Source organism: Biomphalaria glabrata, chromosome 11 (genome assembly GCF_947242115.1).
Source record: "Biomphalaria glabrata chromosome 11, xgBioGlab47.1, whole genome shotgun sequence".
In the NCBI taxonomy this organism is placed as follows: domain Eukaryota; kingdom Metazoa; phylum Mollusca; class Gastropoda; family Planorbidae; genus Biomphalaria; species Biomphalaria glabrata.
This window is the reverse complement of record NC_074721.1, coordinates 36,253,926-36,281,836: the sequence shown is the minus strand read 5'-3', so window position 1 is coordinate 36,281,836 and position 27,911 is coordinate 36,253,926. Positions and strand designations below refer to the sequence as shown.

General features: G+C 35.6%; 2 protein-coding genes across 2 annotated transcripts in view; one reads left to right on the top strand and one right to left on the bottom strand.

Annotated features, from left to right (window-relative positions):
- The window catches only part of LOC106058713 (C-type mannose receptor 2-like), a 40,597-nt gene extending 31,272 nt beyond the window's left edge, over positions 1-9,325 (bottom strand). The window contains exons 1-4 of the mRNA XM_056004420.1: positions 9,140-9,325; positions 7,768-7,947; positions 1,526-1,677; positions 502-609 (exon numbers count right to left, since the gene is read on the bottom strand). Of these exons, the coding sequence (XP_055860395.1) occupies positions 502-609; positions 1,526-1,677; positions 7,768-7,947; positions 9,140-9,218 (519 nt within the window). The 5' untranslated portion in view covers positions 9,219-9,325. The remainder of the gene's footprint in view (positions 1-501; positions 610-1,525; positions 1,678-7,767; positions 7,948-9,139) is intronic.
- Positions 9,326-10,020: 695 nt separating this feature from the next.
- LOC129928974 (uncharacterized) lies at positions 10,021-11,049 on the top strand. Its single transcript, XM_056045585.1, has one exon. The coding sequence runs from the start codon at positions 10,021-10,023 to the stop codon at positions 11,047-11,049; it is 1,029 nt and encodes a 342-aa protein (XP_055901560.1).
- Positions 11,050-27,911: the final 16,862 nt, after the last annotated feature.

Genomic DNA, 27,911 nt, shown 5'->3' with positions numbered 1-27,911 from the left:
TCTATGACTGAAGGTGGCCAACAATACATCTTTAAAATGTATGAAAGTTCTACCATAAACTTGCATCTACTTTATTCCAACCAAAACTATGTAGAAATATTTTTTTCCCACACACACTTATAGTAACGTAGCACTGGTCAGCTACTATACACTTACAGTGACGTACCACTGGTCAGCTACTATACACGTACAGTGACGTAGCACTGGTCAGCTACTATACACGTACAGTGACGTAGCACTGGTCAGCTACTATACACGTACAGTGACGTAGCACTGGTCAGCTACTATACACGTACAGTTACGTACCACTGGTCAGCTACTATACACGTACAGTGACGTACCACTGGTCAGCTACTATCGTGGGCGGAAAATCGGTACACATACACAATGTTACAACACGTTACAATACAGAGTAGTAACAAACATTGTAATAAGTGCTATTACAGTTATATATGTAGATTTTTGTTAAATCCTTCTCTTGCAATGTATTACCGTACAAACCTCTTGAGCCTGGGACTGTGTATGAACTGGTCCACTGTATGCAGATCTCTTACAAATGTATCCATTGATTGATATAAACTGACAATCTGATGTCTTCCAGTAGCCACTCTGTTGAACATGATTTTAAGTAATTAATAAAATATTTCAATGCATTTACTCCCATTCTGTATTTTGACTATTTGTTTAAGAAGCGAATATAAAAGAAATATAGTATTTTTGCTACGTAGTTATCACATTTTGTAGTTTTTAACCCTCATTCTACATAATATGTGTTTATTTTAAAAATAAATTTGTTTGTAGGATTTAATAATGTTCAAGTTATTTCCCCTATTCGATATCAAACAAAGTAATTAATCAGCAATAATTAATTGACTAATTGAGTATGTTTGTTTATTGATTGATGTTTTGTTAGGTACAATAATAGTTTAAAGTATCAAATTGATCGGAGAATGTGTGAGGGAGAAATAGCGTTAACAATTATTTAAGGGGACTAAACCCAACAAATATGGCAATATTTGTTAATACTGGCATATTAGTTTTCTTTGTTGATATTAAACAAAATAATGAATTACCGGTAATTAATTGTGTAATTTGGTACTTTTTAAATTGATTCATGTCTTGCATATGTTTCAGCTAGATCCAAGAATGGGTGTTGGAGAAATAACGTGTACAAATATTTTACCAAACAGATAGACAGAGTGAGTGGGTAAAAGCTTTGTAAAAAAAAAAAAACTTAATTAAGTAGCCTTCTTGATATCTTAAAAGAAAAACTATATATTTTTATATCAACAAAAAGCATGGTGGCTATTGACTGCTGCAATTGGTGTTTAAATGTAAGAATTTTGTTCTATTTTTTTCTTGCCAGTCGGCTATAGTAGACTGGACACCTGAATAAACAGCAAGATTAAGAAATTTTACTAGTCACTTTGAAAAACCACGTTAGCTAATATAATGAGCATGGTTGATGCTTAATACTTAGTTCTTGTACCTACTTTTAAAAATAGCATGTCCTAAAATATCCTACCTTTTGCTCTATATAAACACAAAAGCCTGGTGAGAATTTCAATACATCTTCGGACCAAACGTTGAAACCCAAAAAGTTTAGAGAAGATTTATCTGTCCAGTGGTTGTCTTTCCTTAGCTTCAAACTTTCAAGTCCAATCCAGAATTTAGAGTCTAATTTAAAAAAACATAATAAAGAATAATGGAGAATAAAAATTTTATGAGCTTTTTATGGATTCTGAGATAAAGTTTTGGCTTTATCAATAACAACAAAATCTTGACAAACTAGGAATCATTGTTAAACGGATTTTTACCAAAAAGATAAATGAATTTAGGTGTTTTCAAAAAAGGCAAATTTTTTTTTTTTTAATTTAAAAGCATTTACATTTTTTCTTGACCGACCAAATCGTCAACATCGTTTGGATATGTGCCCGAGCGTCAATAGCCACGTGATAACCTCATAAGACGGTTCGATTTAAAATCCCGACTCGAAAAAAAATTGCAGCACGGAAAACCTTCTTCCAGATACTCTTTCGCCCCACGGGTCCACAAAAGAGATTGAACCACAGAATACTAAGGATGCTTTAACATGAAAGATAAGCTAGACAGAAACATTTATTTTTAAATAAGCGCCACTTTCTAAATGTTTGATACAGTTTGATAATGATTAAAGAAGAGAGAGCACTATTTGATACTACTAACCAGACTGATTTGTGGCCTGCACAATTGCTCCATTTCCTTACTATGTTTTTTTTTTTTAATAAAGTTAAATTCATATCACACTGTCTGTCAGTTTGGTTTAAAGTTTGTTCATTCCCATTCTCTGATCGAGTTGAAACTTTGCAGAAGTATTCATTATACCTGACAAGACTTGAATCAATAAAAAATCAATTAGTTAATTAATAATCTTAATTTTCCTTTTGTTTGATATTAAAAAGGGCAATAAATGCAACTTAATGAGAGATGGATGTGGATGTATTTAGAGATGTTACCCTTTGAGACGTTTTTGTCTCCCACTTCCCATTCTCGGGTCATTTTGCATAATTTATTCATAATGAGTGACAATACATGAACCAATCAGTGGCGTAGCATTCATGGCGCAAACGGGTTCAATGAACCATGGCCCACGACCATTAGGGGCCCACAGCCGAGTAGCAACAATGGCGCAAAGGGGTTCATTGCACTTGGGCCCATGACTCTTGACTATTTGGGGCCCACGTGAGAACTTACGGATGACAATAAAGTCCTGATGTTCACGAATGAAAATTTCGACACAGCTGCTTAATTATTCAATTTTCTGAAAGATCAATCACTTTCTTTATTTCTCTGTATTTAAAATGTGAAATTTCAACTCTTGTTTTATTAAATTAGTCAAGGTATTTGAATGTAAATTTGGTCTTAACATATTACAATGAACAGTTTAAATGATCATGAAGGAGGAAATCAAAAATTGTCATTAAAAGCGAGACAACAAAAGAAACAATATAAATGTTTAATGCTTATGTTCGCATAAGTGTGTACACACATAGATGTGTATGCACGTTTGATAGAAGTTAATATAAAGAACTGGGGTAATGTAGCAAAGCACAAAGGAAATAACCATAAGCAATGTAGACAAAGTGGAAAAAAATGTGACTACGATGTTTAAAATGTTTTAATATCAATTTAAGTTTCTACTTTCACTCTTTGATTGTTTCTATTTAACTATCTATTGTTGACATTCTCACCACATATATTTTAAGAACATTAAATTTCAAAAATATTCATTATATGCTATTGGAAAAAAATAACGCCATACACAAAGCAATTTAAATCGTTAAAATATTATGACAACCTAAATGTAACTATATACTATATTCAATTCTATGTTTTGCAATCATTATACTTTAAAATGTAAATACTTAATTTGTACGCTTACTAAAAAAAATATGCATCCTTTGTTATTAAAAAAAAAAAAAAAGCCCAATAAAGATGCCAATAGCCCAAAAAAGAGGCAATGCCCAAAAAAGAGGCAAAGAAAAGAGGCAAAGGCCCAAGGATTCCTAGGATGTAAACAGCTCGACAACTGAAGTCAAAAGCTAAAAAGCTGAGGTATCCTTTAAGAAAAAAAAAAAAAAATTGCAATTTTAGAATAAATAATAGTTCACACTAACGGAATCTGGTTGATATGTTATATCCTCTTTATGACGAATGTACACTTTGGTTTCTTATAGTTATAATGTTTTTTTGTTTGGTGTAATGCACAAATTGTAAGACAAATTTCCTTACGGATAATAAAGATTATTATTATTAAAAAAAAAAATTAAAAAAAATGATCATGAACTATATACAATTTCTCAATAACCTTGACTGTTCAAGAGTATTAAATGGTCTGGACGTCGATGCGTTAACCTGTTAGTCTTGTCTGTTATCGTATGTGAAACTATAATCTGAATAAACCACATTAAAAAAAATGGAACTATTATATTTTAACTGACTTTCAACTGTTAAATAAGTAGCAAACTATCTCAACAGTTGTGGTTTTTAATAGCTTGTATCCGAGCCAAAGAAGTAGATACTTTGAAATAGTGTAAAACATTCATTTGAGACAAACTCTGAGGTCTTCATCACATTTTTGTTGTTGTCTTTGTATTGTGTAAAAAATATTATGTAATCATTAGAAAAGAATATAAAAAAAAGGAGATGAAATAAAAAAAAATATAAATAAAAATAAATAATATTAAATATTTAGCAAGCAAACCAAACACCATTATGGCCTATGTTTCATATGTCTTGTTAAAGTTGAATATGTTTGTTCTGTTACGATAAATGGCGAAACCAAATTAGGGAGCAGCCTTATAGTAAAGATCAAGAACAGGGGTGGGCAACATTTTTGTATCGAGGGCCGCATTAAAAAAAGTTTAGTAATGGTGGGCCGCATATATATATATATATATATATATATATATATATATATATATATATATATATATATATATATATATATATATATATATATATATATATATATATATATATATATATTAGAAAGATGAGCTTGCTATGTAGAATATCTTTTAATTCATATATACACTGTATTACGATTTGTATTAAATTGCTGTTGTCTTTTTATATCACAATATCCCCACAAATATACAGTTGTACTTAATGTGCAGTATTTTACTTCTTACACTCGTGCATAATGTTTCTTAGCTGTGAAACTATCTTACTAGTTGTCACCCCTGTGTGTGACTGCTGTCAAATTACAGTCAGTCAACATTGACCAGTGATTACACTTGTTTAGTTTCCACAAAAAATGCTTGCTCACTGAATGAGACAATTTATGTTCCGGAAGTTAAATGTCGTGGAGTATCACCAGAATATCACCTTCAATGGTGCATACTAAATCAAGGGACCCGAACAAGACTCTCGAAAGACTATTCGGAGAACTGCCTGATCTAGAAACCAAATAGTGTGAACAGCAGCAAAGGTTTTTTAAGTGTGGAAATACAGCTTCTGGCACCCATAAAGCTCCCGTGGTAGTGATGACTGGAACTTCTCTTTGCTTTGAGTTATGTCCTCTGGAGCTGATTCAACTTCTCTTAATAAGTGTTGTACTTTTAATCATTTCACTAATGATAGTTTCACCTTTCAACAAAGGAAAATGACAAAAAAACTATTTTTTTTTTGCTTGCCTGTAGAAATGGGAAAGCCTTGTTTGAAAAGATTTAACATGCATTTACATTTCATATGTAAGCAATCAATTGCTATAGAGATTATGGAGAACATGAAATTTTGTCTTCCACTCTTCATTAGAAATATTGGTAACAAAGTCACAGTCAATGTCATTCAAGTAACATACAATTTCATTCTTGAGATTTTATATTCTTCTCCTTTGCCTTGCCCATGATAAACGATCGGATACATTGGATTACTTATTCATAAATCAGAACTGCCCGTGGTTAACTCCCCTAGCTCTAGTAACAAGTACTTCTTTTAGTCTGAGTGCTCAATTTGTGTTCAAATTCTATGCAGCTTTGTGCAAACATTCCTGTTTCAAGTTTATGGTTCTCAGTCAAAGATCGAGCTCCATCTGTTGTTACACTTGCCATCTTGTTCCAAGCAAACCCAACACTCAGACATTGTGTCTTGAATTGAGTGTATTGATGTATAGCCAATAAGCATAATCTTCGTTTACTTAAAACTTTTTTTTAATGAGACAGTTTCAATAATTTATATAGATATTTTTTTTAATATTTGCATTTTTATATCTATATACTATGGGCACAATTGATTTCAGTAGGTGTCGGCGGGCCGCATAAAACCCCTCGGCGGGCCGCATGTGGCCCGCGGGCCGTAATTTGCTTACCCCTGATCTAGAATATAGAGAGATGTCCAAATTAATCATGGAATAGTGTCTTTCTCTGACCAATGCTTAGTATTTTGGTTCATAGTTCTTAAAGAATATCAACACCATTATATTTATACAAAAACTTCTGACCAGGTTCTATTTGAAATTGTTATGAATATTGAAATTTGACAGGAAAACAAAGCGCACAAATTCAAAATAAGATAATAGACCTGTTGGGCGAAAAATAGACCTGTTGGGTGAGAAATAGACCTGTTGGGCGAAAAATAGACCTGTTGGGCGAAAAATAGACCTGTTGGGCGATGCAGTTCTGGCAAAAAATCCCGAGGTCCAATCTGCACCATTTTTCTCTTTCATAGTTTATCAAATTAGCATGATTTAAAAAAATAATTGTGTGATCTCCGATGATAGAATGCCCCCCAAAAAAATAGCAATCAGACAGTTTTTTTCTAGATTCTCGTTTTTGTGAGAACCAGACGTCTGCGTCAATGGCTGAACAAATGCTCCAAGTAATGAATAATCTCTATTTATCCTTAAATAAACTGCTAGGCTAAAGCTATGATGGTGCTTCCAATATAAGTGGATATTGAGGCCTACAATGGTCTTTGAATATTGCTTCATCAAAAGAAGCCGCTTGAGCATTTTCACTATTCTAACCACGACTTCAAATTGATCTTAAATGATTCCGTCAGCTGTGTTCAAGACGTTGCAGATTTCTAGGACTTGGTATGTGTTTGTTGGCTCACAGCATCTCAAGATGGACGCGTCTTGAATCCAATAGGAAGATCATTGTTTACATTACGCTCAAGTACTTTTGCCCACAAGGTGGTCTTCAAGGAATGCTCTAAGAAATTGAGATTCATATATTTTGATTTACTAAAGTTGATTACTCAAATTACTTTGTGTTCTTCAAAAGAAAAGAGCGCCTGGAAGCTGCAGCACTTTGAGGAAAATTAGAAACATTCGATACAATTGTTCTGCTTATTGTCGAGTACAAAAGTGTAAGCGCAGCCAGTGTTACGTTAAATCAAGCAGAAAGTATTGGAATGTCTTTTGGTGAATGTGCCCATACATTCAGATGACTCAATTGTTCTGTCACACACTATATTCGTTTTATTTGGAGGAAGGGGCCCAACAAGATAGTCTTGAACCCGGGCCCACGGATACCTTGCTACGCCACTGGAACCAATAAAAAAATTAACCAATTAATTACTCATTTAGTACTAATTAATACATTTTGTTTCATAAAGCAGTTAAAAGTAAAGTTCCCCTTTCAGACCTTGTGGTCTATAGGGCAGATGATGTAAAGGCCATCTGATTCTGTGGCCTACGGTTAACGAGGGTTTCATGTGGCCAGCACAACGACCAACCGCCTTTACTACTCCCCAACTAATGTCTAGTACCCTTTAGAGCTGGGTGGACTCGAAGACGCACAAAGATCCCGAAATTAAAAATCCCAGTATTCGAACCCGGGAACCCCAGTTCAGAAGCCAAGCGCTTTACCGCTAAGCCACCGCGCCTCATACAGCAGAAAGGAAGCTAAAATCTTGCCCTTTTCACAGTTATTAGCAGTTAACTTTGTGTGTTTTTTTTTTAATTAATCTTTTTTTTTTCATTGCTTGTTTTTTTTTTAAAGAAATAGAAAAACAAAACACAATAAATTACGCCTAGAGACACAAAGATAAAGATACATTTCTTATTCCATTAGCCAGGACGAAGTAGCACAAGTTCTTCTTCTTTTATAGTTACATTATAGAGCATGGAACCGTAATCAGCCAGGGAAACCAATGATTAAAAAGCGTTTTAAGTCTCTAGTTGACAAACAGGACTAGATGAGTACATTGGTACGGGATGAAAGAACGTTTTCTAGTTTGACATACACATTTTACTTGAGGACTCAACAGTCCAAATCTTACTGTTTGGAAGTCTGGAGGAGAGAAACGTGTTTTCTTCAAGGGAGTGAATGCTGGTCAGTTCTGATGATTCATGAAGACATTTTGACCTCGCCTCTGTCCACGTGACGTTACTTTGAACTAGGAGATAACAGTCGTCTTTATATTGTATCCATCCTTGACCACAACTGCCGGACTGTCCAACTAAAAAATAGTTTAAAAAAAAAAAACAGTATTTTTATGAACACCAAAACGAAGTTTGATTTTGGCACCGAACTTGTTCTCAGTGTTAGGGAACACATACACATTGAACCGCTACACACACACACATATGGCGTATATATTCTTAGAATGCAGTACTGCGTTTGAAAAAAATAATATATTAATAGTTGTTTTTTGTTTCCCTTTTTTAGATTTTTCACAACCAACTAAATAATGTCAAGGACGCTCAATTGAACTTGACAGTTGCCAACTAAATGAAATAAAAATAATAATTTTAACACTTTCTCTATACGTAGCAATGGACCTCATTCACCAATCGTAAATAAACACAGTTAGCCACGTCATAATATAGATAAAACAATGAAAAATACGTATCACGTGACAGCCTTTATGGATTACATAATTTGTATAGAAGATATATAGAATCACGTGGCTAAATGTTGTCTGTATACGATTGGTGAATGAGGTCCATTCATCTTCGTATCAAATCACTTTGGCTATATTACTTCTAATTAGTTGCTCATTTGTTTAAAGTCATTGAGTAAAAGTTTCAAATACTTCCTGTATATTAAAATAATTGTGTGCTATGAACGGGAGAGCTTAGTGAAATGGCAGTGCCAAGAATTGCACAACTATTTAATACCTTTTAAAAGAAATTGTGTATCGACACGTCCATTATTTCGTATACCGGAGACACCAAAGTACTACCTATTTATAATGTTTCCGCCAATTAACGAAAAATCTTTAATACTAACACGAATTAATTATAGGCAAATTTTTCTTAATCAATATTTTCCTTAGCAGCATGGCGAAACTGTACTTTTGAAAAATCTTGTAATCTTCTAAATCAAATTTACAACCTTTATCAAGTTACCCTGAATAATTTAGCACGCATTACAAAATTTAAAAAAAAATATATATGTTTGAAAATACCATCTTATGTAACGTAGCTGACAGCCCATGATGCGGGGCTTGTTTGTTAATTAGTTTTGTGCTTAAGAATAAACGAAGTTCGAAAAATCCATTATTATCGTCTTTCCAATCAGATTTCTACAAAAGGAAATGTTATTTTCTTCTTCAGTAGTAGGAAAAAAGGTTGAGCACAGGAACAGGTTACCCTTACATTTTATGCATCATAGACTTTAGTTTCTCTAGAATATCACTCATCACTTACTCTCTCCTCTACAGCGGCTACACACGACTCCTAGAATCACAAATAGTTGACTATAGCGACTCAAAACATTCGTTGTCATTATGTACGTGGCTTTGTATGTTCTATAATCTATCTGATAACCTAAGTGTTATTGTGATACACAGTGTGTTATTTCCTTCCTTTTAGAGTGCATTGTACACTGTACACCATGGCATGTAGATGACCACGTAGGCGAATAAACTCCTGCTTTTGAAGTGGGTATATTAATTGGGTTATATTCTAATCCGAGTTACGATGGCTCTGAATGAAAATGGACAACTACTTAGCTATATGTAAGGGAGACCACTGTTACTTTGTACTGTTACAATATGCAGGGGAGACCACTGTTACTTCGTACTACAATATGTAGGGGAGACTACAATGGCTTTATGTTCTCACTGATTCAGTCTCCAGACATTACTGATTACTCGCCCGCCACCTACCCCCCCAAAGGAAGTTGGGCTATTTCTTCTTTCTTTATTAGTACCACTTTTATATGCAATTGAAGGCTCTAAGCAGCGGCTTTCTATTGACAGAAGGGAGGGGAGAAAGGAGAGGTAATTGTATGAAACCTTCTCTTAATTTCATATTAGACAGGGGAGACTACACACCATAATAATGTGTTGAACATAAAAAGCACATTGTGTTGCTTATCCACAACACCAACCACTCACCACCCTCCCCTCCCCCAAAAATCCCAACACGCACGCAAAAATAGATTCCTGTGTTACTAACATTATATACTTTTTTTTCTTTAGGGCAGAAATGAGATGCTGTTCCTGGGTATTTACTCTATAAGGTACCGCGCCCCACTCTGTTCTCTAAAGATTATTGAAGACGTTTTAGATTAGGTGACACTATATATGAACGGGCTGAATTATCGTACATGTTATAGCAGCGCTACTTTCATTCTTATAGAAGGTTCAGTGCGCTATGGCCCAGTACACCAGTTGGGGGAAGTGCGCTGTGGCCCAGCAGACCAGTTGGGGGAAGTGCGCTATGGCCCAGTACACAAGTTGGGGGAAGTACGCTATGGCCCAGTACACCAGTTGGGGGAAGTGCGCTATGGCCCAGTAGACCAGTTGGGGGAAGTGCGCTACGGCCCAGCAGACCAGTTGGGGGAAGTGCGCTATGGCCAAGTACACAAGTTGGGGGAAGTACGCTATGGCCCAGCAGACCAGTTGGGGGAAGTGCGCTATGGCCCAGTACACAAGTTGGGGGAAGTGCGCTACGGCCCAGCAGACCAGTTGGGGGAAGTGCGCTATGGCCCAGTACACAAGTTGGGGGAAGTGCGCTATGGCCCAGTAGACCAGTTGGGGGAAGTGCGCTATGGCCCAGCAGACCAGTTGGGGGAAGTGCGCTATGGCCCAGTAGACCAGTTGGGGGAAGTGCGCTACGGCCCAGCAGACCAGTTGGGGGAAGTGCGCAACGGCCCAGCAGACCAGTTGGGGGAAGTGCGCTATGGCCCAGCAGACCAGTTGGGGGAAGTGCGCTATGGCCCAGTACACAAGTTGGGGGAAGTACGCTATGGCCCAGTACACCAGTTGGGGGAAGTGCGCTACGGCCCAGCAGACCAGTTGGGGGAAGTGCGCAACGGCCCAGCAGACCAGTTGGGGGAAGTGCGCTACGGCCCAGCAGACCAGTTGGGGGAAGTGCGCTATGGCCCAGCAGACCAGTTGGGGGAAGTGCGCTACGGCCCAGTAGACCAGTTGGGGGAAGTGCGCTACGGCCCAGTAGACCAGTTGGGGGAAGTGCGCAACGGCCCAGTAGACCAGTTGGGGGAAGTGCGCTACGGCCCAGCAGACCAGTTGGGGGAAGTGCGCTACGGCCCAGCAGACCAGTTTGGGGCAGGAGGGGGGTGTCGGGGAGAAGGTCTCCGTGCTGTCTTTTAGTCGCTCAGCAAATATACAAAGCTGTCGTGGAGTTTCAAACTCGAGCCCACTTCATAGATAACCATTCGGTTTGTCTCTCAGCCACGCATCCAACAGATTTATAGTTACTAATAACAAGTCGGAAAATAGAAGAAATAGCCTGAATATCCTGATTAATCGGGAACTGGGTCTGTCCGGATAATCGATAGTCCAGATAATCAAGTTTGACATATTAAAAACGGTCTATTTCACCAGCAATTTAAAGATACTTCCTATTAAGGTATCTCATCCTACGTCAAGCTAACATTTCAAGTAAACTATTCAGGAGCACAAAGCGTTAGAAGTAAAAGCCTACCAGTAGTCAGAGAGATACTCGCTGATTTACATGCACATTTGCAAGACCACTTTTAGATACCATACAGTAAAATAAAAACAACAACAAAAAAAAACAAGAAAAATAATCAACCTTATCTCTTATTTCATTTAATAAAGACTATATCTTCATTGCAGTGGCGTAGCTAGCTATGTGCGGATGGTGCGGGCCGCACAGGGCATCAAATACCCTAGCTACGCCACTGCTTCATTGTTAAACTTCCAATGTAATAAAATAATTTTTATAAAAATGTAAAAATGTTCTATTCAATTTTGGTATCTATCTAACCCGTCAGCTGCTTAAATGCTTTGCAGTTTCATGTCCGCATTTTCTGCATTGTCAAAGACATGTGAGAATTTATTGGTATGTTCATTATATGGACATCTAGTTCTAACATTAGACCTAAAGTTTTAATTAAGAACTCTTAAGATCTAGTCTAAATCTACTTCTAGGATCTAGAAATAGATGTTAACTTTATTAGATTTACATAAACATATAAGAAACGTTTACAAACTTCAATAAAATATGTATATTTCTATAAGTTTATCTAAAATTGATTTTTATTTAGATAAAGCTAATTTATGCAGTCTCCAAGAGGCATACAAACGTCAGTAATCCCTCTCCAACATGTTGTTTCAAATTTATACTTATAAATATTTAGTCTTTCTTTTGTATTTAAATATTTCAACACTGAGTATGTTTGTGATTATGCTTTAGATATTTAAGTTCAAAGTAAAGACTGTATTATCTCGTGTACATTAAAGAGGCATAAAAATACATACATTTTATTAAGAACATTTAGAAAGAGAGTTTAAAATAGATATAAGCAATGTTACAAAAAACATTCATTGTGTTTGTAATAGATAAAAAAAAAAACACAATAATTTGTTTATATTTTTATAATAAACAATTATGAAATATTTTTGAATATCGTGTTAGTTTTACTATTCATTAAATATACATATATATTTTATGACAAAAAAATGCATATTTTTTCGCAAGAAAAAGTCAATAGAGTTCTCTATGTCATTGTATTGCGAAAATAATATACAGAAAAGGTCATTCGACAAAGGTAGACAACTGTTACAAAAAAAAAGAATAATTTTATTTTTAATTCAACGGTATTACTAGAACTGCAATTAAAAAAAAAAAAATTATCTTATCATCTTTTCTTTTACTAATACAGCTTTTTATCCTATATAAGGATTTGAATTCATATAAATTCTATAATTTTGGCATGATATTTATTAACTAGAACTGAAAATCATTTGTATTTCTCTCCTGGTAACAAAATGTAAGTGATAGTGTTATATTATAACTTTCATTTCATATCTCTATCGTGTTTGTATAACATTTACATTACCTGTTGGCATTTAGTGCAAAAAGTACACGGTTAAGTCACCTTGAGAGAGCAAATTCTTTATATATATATATATATATATATATATATATATATATATATATATATATATATATATATATATATATATATATATATATATATTTGTATTTGTTTTAATAAACCAAAATTTGTATTACGGTAACCTAAAAAAAATATTTTTTCTCATATATTCTTAGCATAAAATTAAGTAAATAATAATATGCGGAAAGGTCATTGGACAAAGATAAATAACAGATGGAAAAAGACTAAATTTATTTTTTATTTATATCAGTATTACTTAAATTACAATTTTAATGGTCAACCGCAAAAATATATATATATAAATTTTAAAATTTGAAGATATATTTATAAAATAGAGAAGAAAATCATTATCTACATTTCTTTTTCGAAAAACAAAATTTTAGTAATAGCGAGTTTATACAATCTTGATTTCATATAAGATCATACTTTTTGGAGAAAGCTAAAAGCAGAAAATGGCGAGATGCAAAAATAATGGTAAAAAAAATTTGTAATCTCTCAGATTTATTATGTTAATCTAGATCTATTACAAATTTAATTACATTACTGATCCAAAATAATTGTTACAGTGGTGTGTTTGGCACAGATAAACTAAATGACATGACGTAGGCAACTCGTAGGACGATTCCAAACTGTTTATTATACATCAAAGACCTGCAGCCATCCATAAACACATGGTGTAGAACCAGGCACAAACAGGGAGTGAAGACGACGTAGGTCCAGTAACGTACGGACACTACAGCGACAAGAGATGCCGGTCAAACGGACAGTGCCCACGTTGGTCTGCCTTGTTATGCGCGGACACAAGGTGCCATCTAGGGGGAAGGGTCACGTGGATATCGGGGTGGCCGGTGTTTCCTGAAAAGGTGTGTCCACTCCACTACATTACAATTATAATTCATTTACGATTTTCCTTTTTTTTTGTTAAGCAAGTCTATAAGAGTATATTTTGTTGTTGTTGTTGTTGTTTTTTTTTTTTTTTTTTGTACATCGACTTGTTTCTGTATGTTTTCTGTCATGTCACGCAATTACTCCGACAGCACGGGAAGTGGCCTACAGACTGATTTATGGAATGGCCCCAACAAAGAAGAAGGGTAAGGACAGGGCAGGCCACACATGTAAACTAGGTGGGGTAGATAATAACAAACTAGAGAAACATCTTGTTTGGGGAGTGTCCAAACTTCACCATTGTGAGAGAAACTCTGTCGAACATTTTAAATGCCAACAGTCTGGCCAAGGTCAACATAGGTCTAGCAATATTTTAAAATAAAATACCCAAAAGCTAAAAGTAAAAAAACTAAAAGATATGAACCTGACTTTGTTAGCAGAGTATAGGGTACTTATGTGGAACATGTATTTAAAAGCTATTTATGAAAACAAAATTCTAAATGGAATACAAGTATATCATATATACAGAAGGATTATACATTGTAGGATAAAAAATGTACAATTAAAAAAAAAATTAATAAAGTAAAATGTACATTAAAGTAAATGAAATTAGCAATGTATAAGAATTTAAAAACTATATTTAAACATTAGAATCTTTCATTAAAGAATAGAAAGACTGAATAGAGGAAAATTCCACTCTTTTAAGCAAAGAAACATATGTATATGTATATGTATATGTATATGTATGTGTATGTGTATATGTATATGTATATGTATATGAGGAAATAAATGTGCTGTTTCTTTGGCATATAATACTGTAAAGAGACTAAATTAAAAGATTTGATCTACAAGGAGATGCGAGGTTGGAAGGAAGAAATGAAAGATCTTTTTGATCAAACAGAAAACCAAATTGAAATGAAGCATTAGGCCAGAAAGTTAAAAAAATGGGAAAGCATAATAAAAAATCAAGAAGCAAACCCAAGACAACGAAACGAAGAATAACTCTAAAGAATAAATACAAGGGCAGACAATTACAGTTTTGTTTTAATATTGAACACCAAACATAACTTAGTGATATTTCAATACAACTTTGTATTATGATTCACTTTTAAAATTTAATATCTACGTAATATTTATGTAAATGTGAATAATTTTTTTTAAAACATATATGTTATTGCTTGACGAATCTTGCAACAATTATTCTCCACTACCAATACCGGACCTGTATATGCTTGTGAAGTCTACAGACAAATATACTATTGAAATTAAATATAGTCCCTACAAAGTGATAGTGAATATATTGTTTGTGAAAACAAAGAAAATAATTAGAACAAAAAGGATGGAATATGTCCCTCTTCCTCCTTATAAGAATTAGAACCTGGACGACTCTATTAGACACCTGCAGAGAAATTGTTGCCAACCTACAATGACCTACCATAGTTTTCTTAAAAATTTTAAATATTTTGGCATTGATGGTCAATTGCATCAGTGGATTAAAGATTTTCTGATAGGGAGAGAACAAACTGTAATAATAAATGGGTCTAAATCAACACCGATAACAGTAAACTCAGGTGTACCTCAAGGAACAGTCTTAGGTCCACTACTATTTTTAATTTACATAAACGATTTACCAACATGCATTAGTTCAGGAACAAAAGTCAGATTATTCGCAGACGATTGTATAATATAAAGAACAATAAAAACAACACAAGATACAGACATTTTGCAAAGAGAATTAGATGAATTACAGAAATGGGAATCGAATTGGAGCATGTCTTTCCACCAAGAAAAATGTCAGTTATTAAGAGTAACAAAAAAACTAAAACAAATGTATTCCACTTTGCTTATTAATTGTAAAGAAGTAACAGATAAAAAAACGCAAAATACCTAGGTGCTATAATAAATGAAAAACTGTCATGGAATCCCCATATTGTTGAAACTATCAAAACATTTTAAAAAAAGCATTAGGATTTATTAAAAGAAATTTCTATAAATCAAATAAAACCATACAACTAAAATGTTATTTAACCTTGGTTAGGTCAATAATAGAATATGCCTCCTCTGTTTGGGACCCCTCTGTTGATGTGTGTTTTATATAGGTTGTACTACTCAGTGTTTGGGAGTAACATCCCTTGTAACTGTTATCAACCAATATGGTGTAAGAAGAAACAGCTGATTTGGCGTCTATAGTTACCACATAGAGTTTTGTTATTATTCGTTTATGATAATCAACACCCTCAACTCAAGAAAACATTAAAAAACTGGAACAGACATAAAATAGAGCAATGAGACTCATAACAAACAAATACTCACATTTAACTAGAGTAACACCTTTAGTAAAATCACTAAATTTAGAAATCTTAAGGATAGAAGACTTAAAAGTAAAGTAGCAATATTAATCTACAAATACTAAAACAAATTTTAATACTCAGAAAGACAAAAAGATAAAGATAATCCTCGCTCCATATGCTAGAACAAATTTTTACAATACTCCTTCTTCCCTAGTGTTAATATAACATGGAATGGGTTGCCTAAGCTAGCCAGGAAAACCAGTGACTTGGCAGAATTTAGTTCATTGGTTAATATGCATAATTAGATGCATGACGCGTAAAAAGTAACCATCTTTTTTGAAGTAACGTCTGTATTATATTAGATAAGAAGACTCTACCAGAAGTCCCTGCTATCTTGATGTTGTAAGACAGTGATGCCCAACCTAATTCGACCTGCGGGTCATTTTTATTTCCAACACTCGTGTCGCGGGCCACATGACCAAAAAGTAGGCCTACAAAAACGATATTAACCTGAAACCTGTAGATCCTGTGCTTCATTAATTAATGGGATATTATAAATGTATCTTCCCCCCCCCCCCCCCTACCGTCAGAAGATGGCTTCATTTATCTACTTGAAATATCAGCAACAATGTAGCTAGCTTTACATCTGAGCCATTTTTCTGTCTCTTTTTGGTAAATATTCCCATCAATCCACAATTTCTAGGCCTAGTTTAACAATCTTTTATTCGCGGCTCAAACCAAGAATGCCGTCATATTTATTTCATATTGTCGTTTATATGTTGTTTTTTTTTTTTAAATAGCCACACTTTCTTTATAAAACAAGTATGTTGAGTTATTATCATGTTCAACAAAAAAGTAAAGAACCGTGTCATTTTTCCTGGTAGAAAACGTACATTCTACACTCAGATACCTATTTCATAAACGCACAAATGTTAAATGTTATGGAACTTATCATCAGGAGAAAAATTGAGGGCCCTATGTCCCTAACGTAAGTATAGATACATTTTACTTTTTTTTTTTTTTTTGGAAAAAGAGTGGATTTTCTACACTTTGTGCCGACATTTCGACGGGCCGGATGGACTCAGGTCGCGGGCCGGATCTGGCCCGCGGGCCATACTTCGGGCATCACTGGTGTAAGAGACTTTTCATACACCTCGAAGTAAACTAAAAAATGTCAATGTGGTATTTCTAAGCGAGGAAAAGAGAGGAACACATTATTGAAAACCAGTACTGTTAGTTTCATTTACCTATGATTATTATTCATACAAATGTGTCTGTTAATAAATCTGTGAATTTATCATGTAGAAAACAAAATGGAGAAAAAAAAGGGTTATATTATTTGACACCATCACAGTTTCTATTTGTAAACTCACCCCACTAGTTAGTGTTATACTTGTGAGGATGTTTTGCTGCATGTTAAACAGGTTATATTACAGGTGAACAGTGTTGCCAATGAGGAATGCCATTAAACTATTTTCTATTAATTAATGTATAGCACCAGTTAGTTTCTTTAGTTTCAGTGTTTTTATTTTTAAAAGAGACAGAGAGAAAACCCCAAAAGAAGCAAGTAGCCCCAAAAAATAGGCAAAGAAAAGAGGCCTAAAGCCCAAGGATCCCTAGGATATAATAGATAGACAACTGATAAAGCCAAAAGCTGAGGTATCCTAAATTTAAAACAAAAAAATAAGAAAGTAAACGTTTTCTGTCTTGTTGAGTTGTTTCCAGCCAGCTGTTTGTCTCATTCCATTATTTTTGTTCGTATCATTTTGTAAGTCGCATTGATCTGTTTCTGTCTGTTGTATTTCACGTTTTTTTTTCGTGCTGTTTGTTTGTTTGTTTTTTACACTTGTAGGTGCCGTTTGATGTTTTTTTTTAACTTGACTATCTCATTGTCTTGAGCATCAAGGTAACCGCTGGTAACAGAAACTTTAGAAACACAATTTTAGGCCTTCCGCAACTCCTTCAAGTTCGGTTTGTTTCGCACATTTTTTTTTATTGAAAACAGTTTAGCCATGATTACACCGACAGCTACCAGAACGCTCACCACTATGGCTGCAATCACAATTAATCTCTGGTTTGACTCAGACAATTTGAAATCTTCTTTGACATTTTGTTTGTTGACATCATCTGTGAAACAATAATCCCGATAGTTCAGATTAATATAGTGATTAATATAGTGATTAATATAGTGAAATACTTAGCAGAATCTGAAATATATAATTCTCTATCATGCGGGATAAGACGCATGCACTCCGACTCTCTAGCCCTGGATGAAACAGTCAGAGAAACATAACGCTTTTATCTCTGAAAGTCGGACAAGAGTTACCCCACGTAACTTTCGCACAACAGAGAGTGCGGCTCAGAAAAAAAGAGGGGGGGGGAGAACAAGTAATCTTATCTATATATCATTCTCTACTTCGCTGAACCACCCACCCCATTAGGACATGCTGTGTCTTTCAGGAAGTGTTCACCCGTCTCTAAAAATCGCGTATGCTACGCCGCGGGTTGGCTCGTATAGCGAAATGTTTATCTTTATATTTTGAAATGCGATACGTAGCACTGTTTCTATGAAAGGAGAAGACAACTTAACACATAATGATAATGACACTAAAGCTAACATCCTAAATTATTAATATTCATCAGCATTCTCAGCCCCAGGAGACTAAGACATATTACTTAATTTGAACCAAGTAGACAACATAGGAGATATAGAAGTACATGAAAAGGGAATCCAAAAACTATTAGCCAACATCAAACCCAATAAAGCGTCTGGACCTGATGGTATTCCAGCTAGATTACTCAAAGAACTAAGCAATGAGCTAGCACCAGTGTTAATACTTTTTCAGGCATCTCTTAACCAGGGCAGAGTACCAAGGGACTGGAAAGAAGCTAATGTCACCCCCCTATTTAAAAAAGGAGAACAATCAGACCCAGGAAACTACAGACCAGTAATAACTTACCAGCATCACATGTAAAATCCTAGAACACATAATATGTAGCAACATCATAAACCACTTAGACAAACATAATGTCCTCACACCATACCAACATGACTTTAGGAAATATAGATCATGTGAAACACAACTAATAGGACTAATTGATGATTTTTCAAAAGGTTTAGATAATAGTGAACAAATAGATGCTATCTTAGTAGTTCACCACCATAATTTGTTAAAAAATTAAAATATTTTGGCATTTATATTCCATTGCATCAGTGGATTAAATATTTTCTGATAGGAAGAGAAAAAACTGTAATAATAAATGGCTCTAAATCAACATCGATAACAATAAACTCAGGCGTACTTCAAGAAACAATCTTAGATCCACTACTATTTTTAATTTACATAAATGATTTACCAAATTGCATTACTTCAGGAACAAAAGTTAGATTATTCGCAGACGATTGTATAATATATAGAACAATAAAAACAACACAAGATACAGAAATTTTACAAAGAGAATTAGATGAATTACAGAAATGGGAATCAAATTGGAGCATGTCTTTCCACCCAGAAAAATGTCAGTTGTTAAGAGAAACAAAAAAACTAAAACAAATTAATTCCACTTATCTTATTCATGGCAAACCAGTAACACAGACTAAAAACGCAAAATACCTAGGTGTTATAATAAATGAAAAATTGTCATGGAATCCCCATATTGATGAAGCGATCAAAAAATCAATCAAAGCATTAGGGTCTATTAAAAGAAATTTCTATAAATCAAATAAGAACATAAAACTAAAATGTTATTTAACCTTGATTAGGTAAATAATAGAATATGCATTCTCTCTTTGGGACCCCTCAACTCAAGAAAACATTAAGAAACTGAGACACAAAATAGAGCAGTGAGATTCATAACAAACCAATATTCACATTTGACTAGAGTAACACCTTTAGTAAAATCACTAAATTGAGAAAGCCTTCAGGACTGAAGACTCAAAAGTAAAGTAGCAATTATACATAAAACACTGAACCAAAATCTTTACAAACTAAAACAAAATGTCATAAAATACCCAGAAAGACACAAAGATAAAGGCAAATTCATCGTCCCATATGCTAGGACAAATTTGTACAAATATCCTTCTTCCCTAGTGCTATTAGAGCATGGAATGGGTTGCCTGAGCTAGTTAGGAAAACCAGTGACTTGGCAGAATTTAAGTCATTGGTTAATATGCATGACTGAATGCATGACGCGTAGGACGTTGTGACAAGGTGGATTAGGATTTGGCTGTTTTGGGTGTCTATGGGGGTTGTATGATTTGAGAACCCACACTTGCACATATAATCTACAGGCACAGCGTTATGCAACAAATACTATACTTAGACAGCTGGTAATATATGTCTAGTATAAGATAAGATAAGATATCGCAATAATTTAGATTAATATATTGAAATACTTAGCAGAATATAACGCAATATTTATCATTCTATTGTGAAATGGAATACGTACGTACTGAAGTAATATTGAGTTTAGAACTTCATGTCTCAAAACAACTATTTCACCTATTAGATATTAAAGTGAATAATACTTCTATTGACTTAATCAAATTAAGCACTTACCATAACTAATTGAGCAGATATAGCCCTCAGGCTTTGTGGAGCAATCAACAAGGTACCATCGTCCATTGTTGCCATTCATCGCGACACACTGTTCTTTTTGAAGCCCTGAAACTACTTGAGAATAGTTAGCCCAGTTACTGTAGCTCATAGCTGACCCGTCAGTCCAACGGAACAATCCTTGCATAATGGTAAAGGAGATTTCACAATTAATGCCTTATGATTTCAGTAATGTCAGACACATTTACAAGTATACGGGGTATATTTATAGACTAACAACTAAACCGGCAGGCTGCCTAGTTATGCGGTATGCGCGCTGGAGTGTCGTTAGGACTTCTCGATGGTCACGGCCGCCCGCTGACATCCTTCGTTGTTCTGCGGGAGTTTTGGACTAAGAAATAACTTATCGGCAACCCTGAAGGAACATCCTCACATGTACATGATTTACAAACAAACATCAACGAAATTGTCAATCAGTAAGTTGGTCAATCTTTGTACCAGTCATTTAGTGTGTTTATCTGTCCGTTCATCTTTTAGTCAACCCATCAATCCATCAATCCATCCTCTTCTTAAACAGTCCATCTCTTTCTCTAGGAGTGTCAATTCAGAAGCCAATTAATATTGTTGACCCCTGATAGTCCGACACTTTGTAATCCGACACAATCCACTAAGATAACAATGTATGCTTCAGCGGCTATGTGTTTAGGTTTGGGGCCCGCAATCGAGTGTTTGAATGTTTTTTTTACATCAAGGCCTTGTAATCTTGCTTTTCACGTTGTTATATAAGTTAAGTGACCCTGTTGCATGCATTCCACACAGATTAACTCTTTCCGTGTGGGATTACCCTCAGAGAGTTACTTCCATAGCGCTGACTAGTGTGGTGTTACTCTCAGGGAATGACTTGGTATGTAAGGTCTGTTTCATTATCACTATAGTTCCCCTCAGGGAGTTACTTCCATAGAGCTGACTAGTGTGGTGTTACTCTCAGGGAATGACTTGGTATGTAAGGTTTGTTTTATTATCACTATAGTTCTTAGTTGTCGTGTCTCGCCAAGTACCAGTATCCCCTATAGTTCTTAGTTGTCGTGTCTCGCCAAGTACCAGTATCCCCTATAGTTCTTAGTTGTCGTGTCTCGCCAAGTACCAGTATCCCCTATAGTTCTTAGTTGTCGTGCCTCGCCAAGTACCAGTATTCCCTATAGTTCTTAGTTGTCGTGCCTCGCCAAGTACCAGTATCCCCTATAGTTCTTAGTTGTCGTGTCTCGCCAAGTACCAGTATCCCCTATAGTTCTTAGTTGTCGTGTCTTGCCAAGTACCAGTATCCCCTATAGTTCTTAGTTGTCGTGCCTCGCCAAGTACCAGTATCCCCTATAGTTCTTAGTTGTCGTGCCTCGCCAAGTACCAGTATCCCCTATAGTTCTTAGTTGTCGTGTCTCGCCAAGTACCAGTATCCCCTATAGTTCTTAGTTGTCGTGTCTCGCCAAGTACCAGTATCCCCTATAGTTCTTAGTTGTCGTGCCTCGCCAAGTACCAGTATCCCCTATAGTTCTTAGTTGTCGTGCCTCGCCAAGTACCAGTATCCCCTATAGTTCTTAGTTGTCGTGTCTCGCCAAGTACCAGTATCCCCTATAGTTCTTAGTTGTCGTGCCTCGCCAAGTACCAGTATCCCCTATAGTTCTTAGTTGTCGTGTCTCGCCAAGTACCAGTATCCCCTATAGTTCTTAGTTGTCGTGTCTCGCCAAGTACCAGTATCCCCTATAGTTCTTAGTTGTCGTGTCTCGCCAAGTACCAGTATCCCCTATAGTTCTTAGTTGTCGTGTCTCGCCAAGTACCAGTATCCCCTATAGTTCTTAGTTGTCGTGTCTCGCCAAGTACCAGTATCCCCTATAGTTCTTAGTTGTCGTGTCTCGCCAAGTACCAGTATCCCCTATAGTTCTTAGTTGTCGTGCCTCGCCAAGTACCAGTATCCCCTATAGTTCTTAGTTGTCGTGCCTCGCCAAGTACCAGTATCCCCTATAGTTCTTAGTTGTCGTGTCTCGCCAAGTACCAGTATCCCCTATAGTTCTTAGTTGTCGTGTCTCGCCAAGTACCAGTATCCCCTATAGTTCGATACTTGGATGTCGAGAAATACTCATTTATTGCTTTCTTGTAAAATTGTGAAGACAGACGTACAACATTTTGAACAACTTTTTTAAAAACTGCTGAAGACTTTGGACTTTACTTAAATCTGTTCAGAGGTCGAACCTATAATAACGCAGCCACAAAGAGTGACCGCCTGTCTGACCTGCAGAAACGTCTCAGAAGACATGAATCCAAAAGCAACTTTTCTGCACTGTGATAATCAGTCTTAACCTGGCAGCTCTTCATTACGCTAAGATAGATCGAGCAATTTTCACTTTCTTTGGAACTGTACATAAATAGTTTAACTTTTTCTTTGCAAATCACAACGAAGTTGGGCAAAACTGGAAAAGGCTGGAGCCGGAATTTTAAAAAAGAAGAGTGGTACAAGTGTGGTCATTGAAGAAGCTACGTTGGCAGTTTCCTTGCATCTTGTCCTCAAGAGAAGAAGCTACGTTGGCAGTTTCCTTGCATCTTGTCCTCAAGAGAAGAATCTACGTTGGCAGTTTCCTTGCATCTTGTCCTCAAGAGAAGAAGCTACGTTGGCAGTTTCCTTGCATCTTGTCCTCAAGAGAAGAAGCTACGACGGCAGTTTCCTTGCATCTTATCCTCAAGAGTAGACGCTACGTCGGCAGTTTCCTTGCATCTTATCCTCAAGAGTAGACGCTACGTCGGCAGTTTCCTTGCATCTTATCCTCAAGAGTAGACGCTACGTCGGCAGTTTCCTTGCATCTTGTCCTCAAGAGTAGACGCTACGTCGGCAGTTTCCTTGCATCTTATCCTCAAGAGTAGACGCTACGTCGGCAGTTTCCTTGCATCTTATCCTCAAGAGTAGACGCTACGTCGGCAGTTTCCTTGCATCTTATCCTCAAGAGTAGACGCTACGTCGGCAGTTTCCTTGCATCTTATCCTCAAGAGTAGACGCTACGTCGGCAGTTTCCTTGCATCTTATCCTCAAGAGAAGAATCTAAGTTGGCAGTTTCCATGCATCTTGACATAAATCATCAAGCTGTCGGAGCATCTTCTGAATCAACAACTGAAAGAATGGATTCCAGAAGCTGTGCTCATAATCTTATTCATTCAATGAAAAATTATAACATTTTTGCTTATCTGGAATACTGGCCAAATTTTCTGCGCCAGATCAATATAGCTCAGAAGAAACTATAATAAAGTCTGGACTGCACATACTGAAGGTGCTTAAGAGTTTAAGACCCTTTCATGATTCTACATATGGATGAGAAACGGACGAAATTGATCGTCTTATTGAAAAAGTAAGAAGGTTGTTAGTGCTATTCATTTTCTGTAAGCAAAACATCCAGAAGAAAGAAAAGACTTGATGAGGAGTTGAGTTCTGATGTAGGACTGTCAGTAGAATTGCCATTTAAACGTGTTGCGACAGAAGTGCTGGACAGACTTCACTTGGAGATGAAGGACAGATTACAAAGGCTTAAAGAGGACACCTTTGTTAGTATTAATGATTAGATTTTATGAATTTTGCTAATATACTGTAGCAATTTGAATTTAGACTTAAATGTATTAAGTACATTATCACATGAAATAATTACTAATGTCAAAATGCAGAGGCTCTTAAAGAGGTCATACCCCCAGGGCCCCCGAATCCCTTGCTACGCCATCGACTATCAGTGCATTTAATTTCATAAGAGACTTAGTGGTAAGGCGCTTGGCTTTCAAACCGGAGGGATTTTTACATTTGGAATCTTTAGGACGCCTAGAATCCAACCACCTCTAATGGGTACCTGACATAAGTTGGGGAAAATAAAAATGGTTGGTCGTTGTGCTGGCCACATGACATCCTCGTTAACCTGAGCCACAGAAACAGATGACTTTTTCAGAGGGGGGAGAGGGGGAGGTTAAATTTTTTGGCAATACCTCTATTCAAGTCACTCTTTCATGGAGGGTGGACGCTGATCTCGAATACTGCTCTAACGATTTACACATCGCTGAGCAATAAATTACAAACTCATTGGCCACATGGGGAAAACTCTATAACTCTAGTTTCAGCGTTATAATTTTTTAAAGTAACAATAAATAAATGTAAATTTAGCTAGAGATTTATAAATCTAAGCCTAGAGCCAACATGGTGTAGTCAGCCGTATTACCGTAAATATGCGATAACAGTAAATTTAAAGTTGTTTAAAGTTGCTTATTGAAGTTTACAAGCATCGCTTATATTTTTTTACGTAAATCTAATATATATTTGATCTAGATTCTAGATCTAGAGGTAGATCTTGACTAGATCCTATTAGTTGTAAATCACAACTTTAGTTCTAGTCTTAGGCCTAGATGTCCACTTCATACCAATAAATAATCAGGTAAGTATGTCTTCCCCTCAGACCGAATCAGAAAATGCAGATGTTAAACTACAAGGCAAGCAAGCAGCTCAAGGTGATACGGGTACGATATCCGAATTTAATCAACTATTTTTTAGTTATTTTTTAAATTATGTATTATATTTCAAGTTTAATGAAGGAGGTAATGCCTTTTAAAAAAATATATTTTTAAAATTATTTTCTTGTTTACATTTTAATTTATCAAATTTATCGACAAGCTGATACAATATTGCTGTTAAATATGGAACTATTCCATTCTTACCATTTCCAATGCTATCTAATCCAATCCAATAATTTTTTGTTCCAACTAATTCCTTGGTTTGATCCACCAGAAAATCAACTTCGCTGTACGAGTGGATACTGACAAGTTCCATACCAAGTTGTTGACACAACAGACTGGCTTCAGACCATGAGACCAGTTGCTCTATGATCAAATAATATACATCTTCATGTTGAACTGAGTTTTCTTTTCTAAAATCTGTCGTTCGTACTGCAAAATCCGCAGTCGATAATAGAGGTACTGGAGACAAAAAGATAAATAAAATATACGAGATATAATCCAAGTGTCCATGATTTAACATAATTTTTTGAGTTAGTAGATATCAAAGTATTGACATCAAAACAATAGCTCAGCTATTTTTAGCATCAATTATAGCGTCATGTTATTTCGAGAAGAAATGCGAAGCAAAACAGCTTGTTGCTATTTTTGGCCAACTTCATGCGTTTGATCACGTGTGTGACCTAAAAATAGGATAGGTCATAAGACCAGTGACCTGTACTGTACTAGCAAGTTAGTCCAGTGGTACTTTGTGGTCCCAATTATATTATCTAGGCTAATAACTATAGCCTCTAGATGTATAATACTACCGAGACAAACAAATAATAATTCTGAGATTTCAGTTACAACAACAAAAAAGGAGTTTATTTACAAACAAAAGGAAAAGATCATGAAAAATATAAATTGCAATAAAGGCTCACCAAAAGAAAATGACATAATGAAACTAAGCAAAGTAGCAAGACAGTTTCAGGTCAATATAATGAAAGGACCACCATCATAGAAGCACAATAATGTCTTATGCCGAAAAACCAAAAAGATGGTTTATAATAATACCATACATGCATTAACAATGAAATGACGTCATTCATGAGACATTTTATGTCAAAAACCACAGCGAGGGTTTACATTAGTTTACAATAATATCATACATACATTAACAATGAAATGACGTCATTCATGAGACACACTACTGTCTCGTATCTAAACAAAATATGTCTTTCAACAAAAAAAACATACAGAAGAGGATAAGAGACTAAGTAGACCTATACCATTTACATAAATCAATTTAGTACTAACAAGTTGATAAAATCTACTTAGCTCATTATCGAAATACTCTTCCCACAACAGTGGCACACTCCTCTTGAGTAACACAACAATAGTACAACACAAGAATGAGTTAAACAGTATATAGATTTAATTCAAAATACACTGGTCAGTTGAAAGGCTCAAGAGAGAGTGGCGATCGTAAACAATTGACAGGGACTTAAATCAAGTAATAAAGGGGGCTAACTCTAATAAAAAAATAAAGGTAGCCACCCTTATTGTCCCTCTTGTCACACCTCCCCCCTTAAAAATGCTCTTGTGGGGAAATTATATGATGCACAAGGCATTCAACTTGTTTACAAAGAATACAGTTTTTTCAAAACCCAAAAATTACATCAGCTCAATATTATCGTCCTTTGTCTATACAACACTTCTAATCCAAAGGAGAGCAAAAAGTCTGAGTAACATTATTTACAATACAAAAGTATCAGTAGACTGATTGTCTTCTACTGTATAATGTTATCTACACTCTTGACAGAGCGTCAGCAACTACATTCTCTTTCCCTTTTACATGTACAATATTTAGATCAAACGGTTGGAGAGTCAAACTCCATCTCAGGATCCGTTGATTCTTCCCCCTCATTTGGTTAATGAAAGTTAGGGGGTTATGATCTGTGTATACTGTTACAGGATACAGATTACTATTTACATAGTAGCTGAAATGAAGAACTGTTAAAACAAGACCCAGTGCTTCCTTTTCTACCACGCTATAGTGCATCTGATGCGACTTAAATTTTTGGGAAAAGAATGATATTGGGTGTTCATTGCCAGTTTCATCGGTTTGGGTCAAGACCGCACCCACCCCAGAGTCACATGCATCAACATGCAAAATGAGAGGTTTAGAATGGTCAATTGCTTTTAAAACTGGGGCTGTACTGAGAACACATTTCAGCTCTTCAAAAGCTCTTTGAGCAGAAGTGTTCCACTGAAATTTCCTTTTCCCTTTTAGGAGGTCAGTTAATGGGACAGCTATAACTGAATAATTACAACAAAGCTTACGATAGTATCCTGTCATACCTAAAAACCTTCTGACCTCCTTTAAAGATTTAGGTACAGGGTACTCTTGAATGGCTTCCACTTTAGCCTGAATAGGTTTAACTTTCCCGTTACCCACAATGTAGCCTAAATATTGTATTTCTGCTCTACAGAAATCACATTTGTTAAGGTTAATAGTAAGATTAGAGTTCTTCAGCTTTTGAAATAAAGTCCTTAGACAAGCCAGATGAGCATCAAAGTCATCATGGTATATGACTAAATCATCAAGATAGGCTGAACAGTTTGGGATGTCGGCAATAACTTTGTTCATCAACCTCTGGAAAGTAGCTGGAGCGTTTTTCATACCAAAAGGCATAACTTTGTACTGATATAGGCCATCTGAAGTGCAAAAGGCAGAAACTTGTTTCGCCTCCTCCGATAAAGGAACTTGCCAATACCCAGACAAGAGATCGACTTTTGTTACATAGGTGGCCTGTCCAACTCGATCAATTAAGTCATCAATGCGGGGA

Coding starts and splice junctions, on each gene's coding strand:
- LOC129928974 (XM_056045585.1), top strand. CDS start 10,021: ATGAACGGGCTGAATTATCGTACATGTTATAGCAGCGCTACTTTCATT.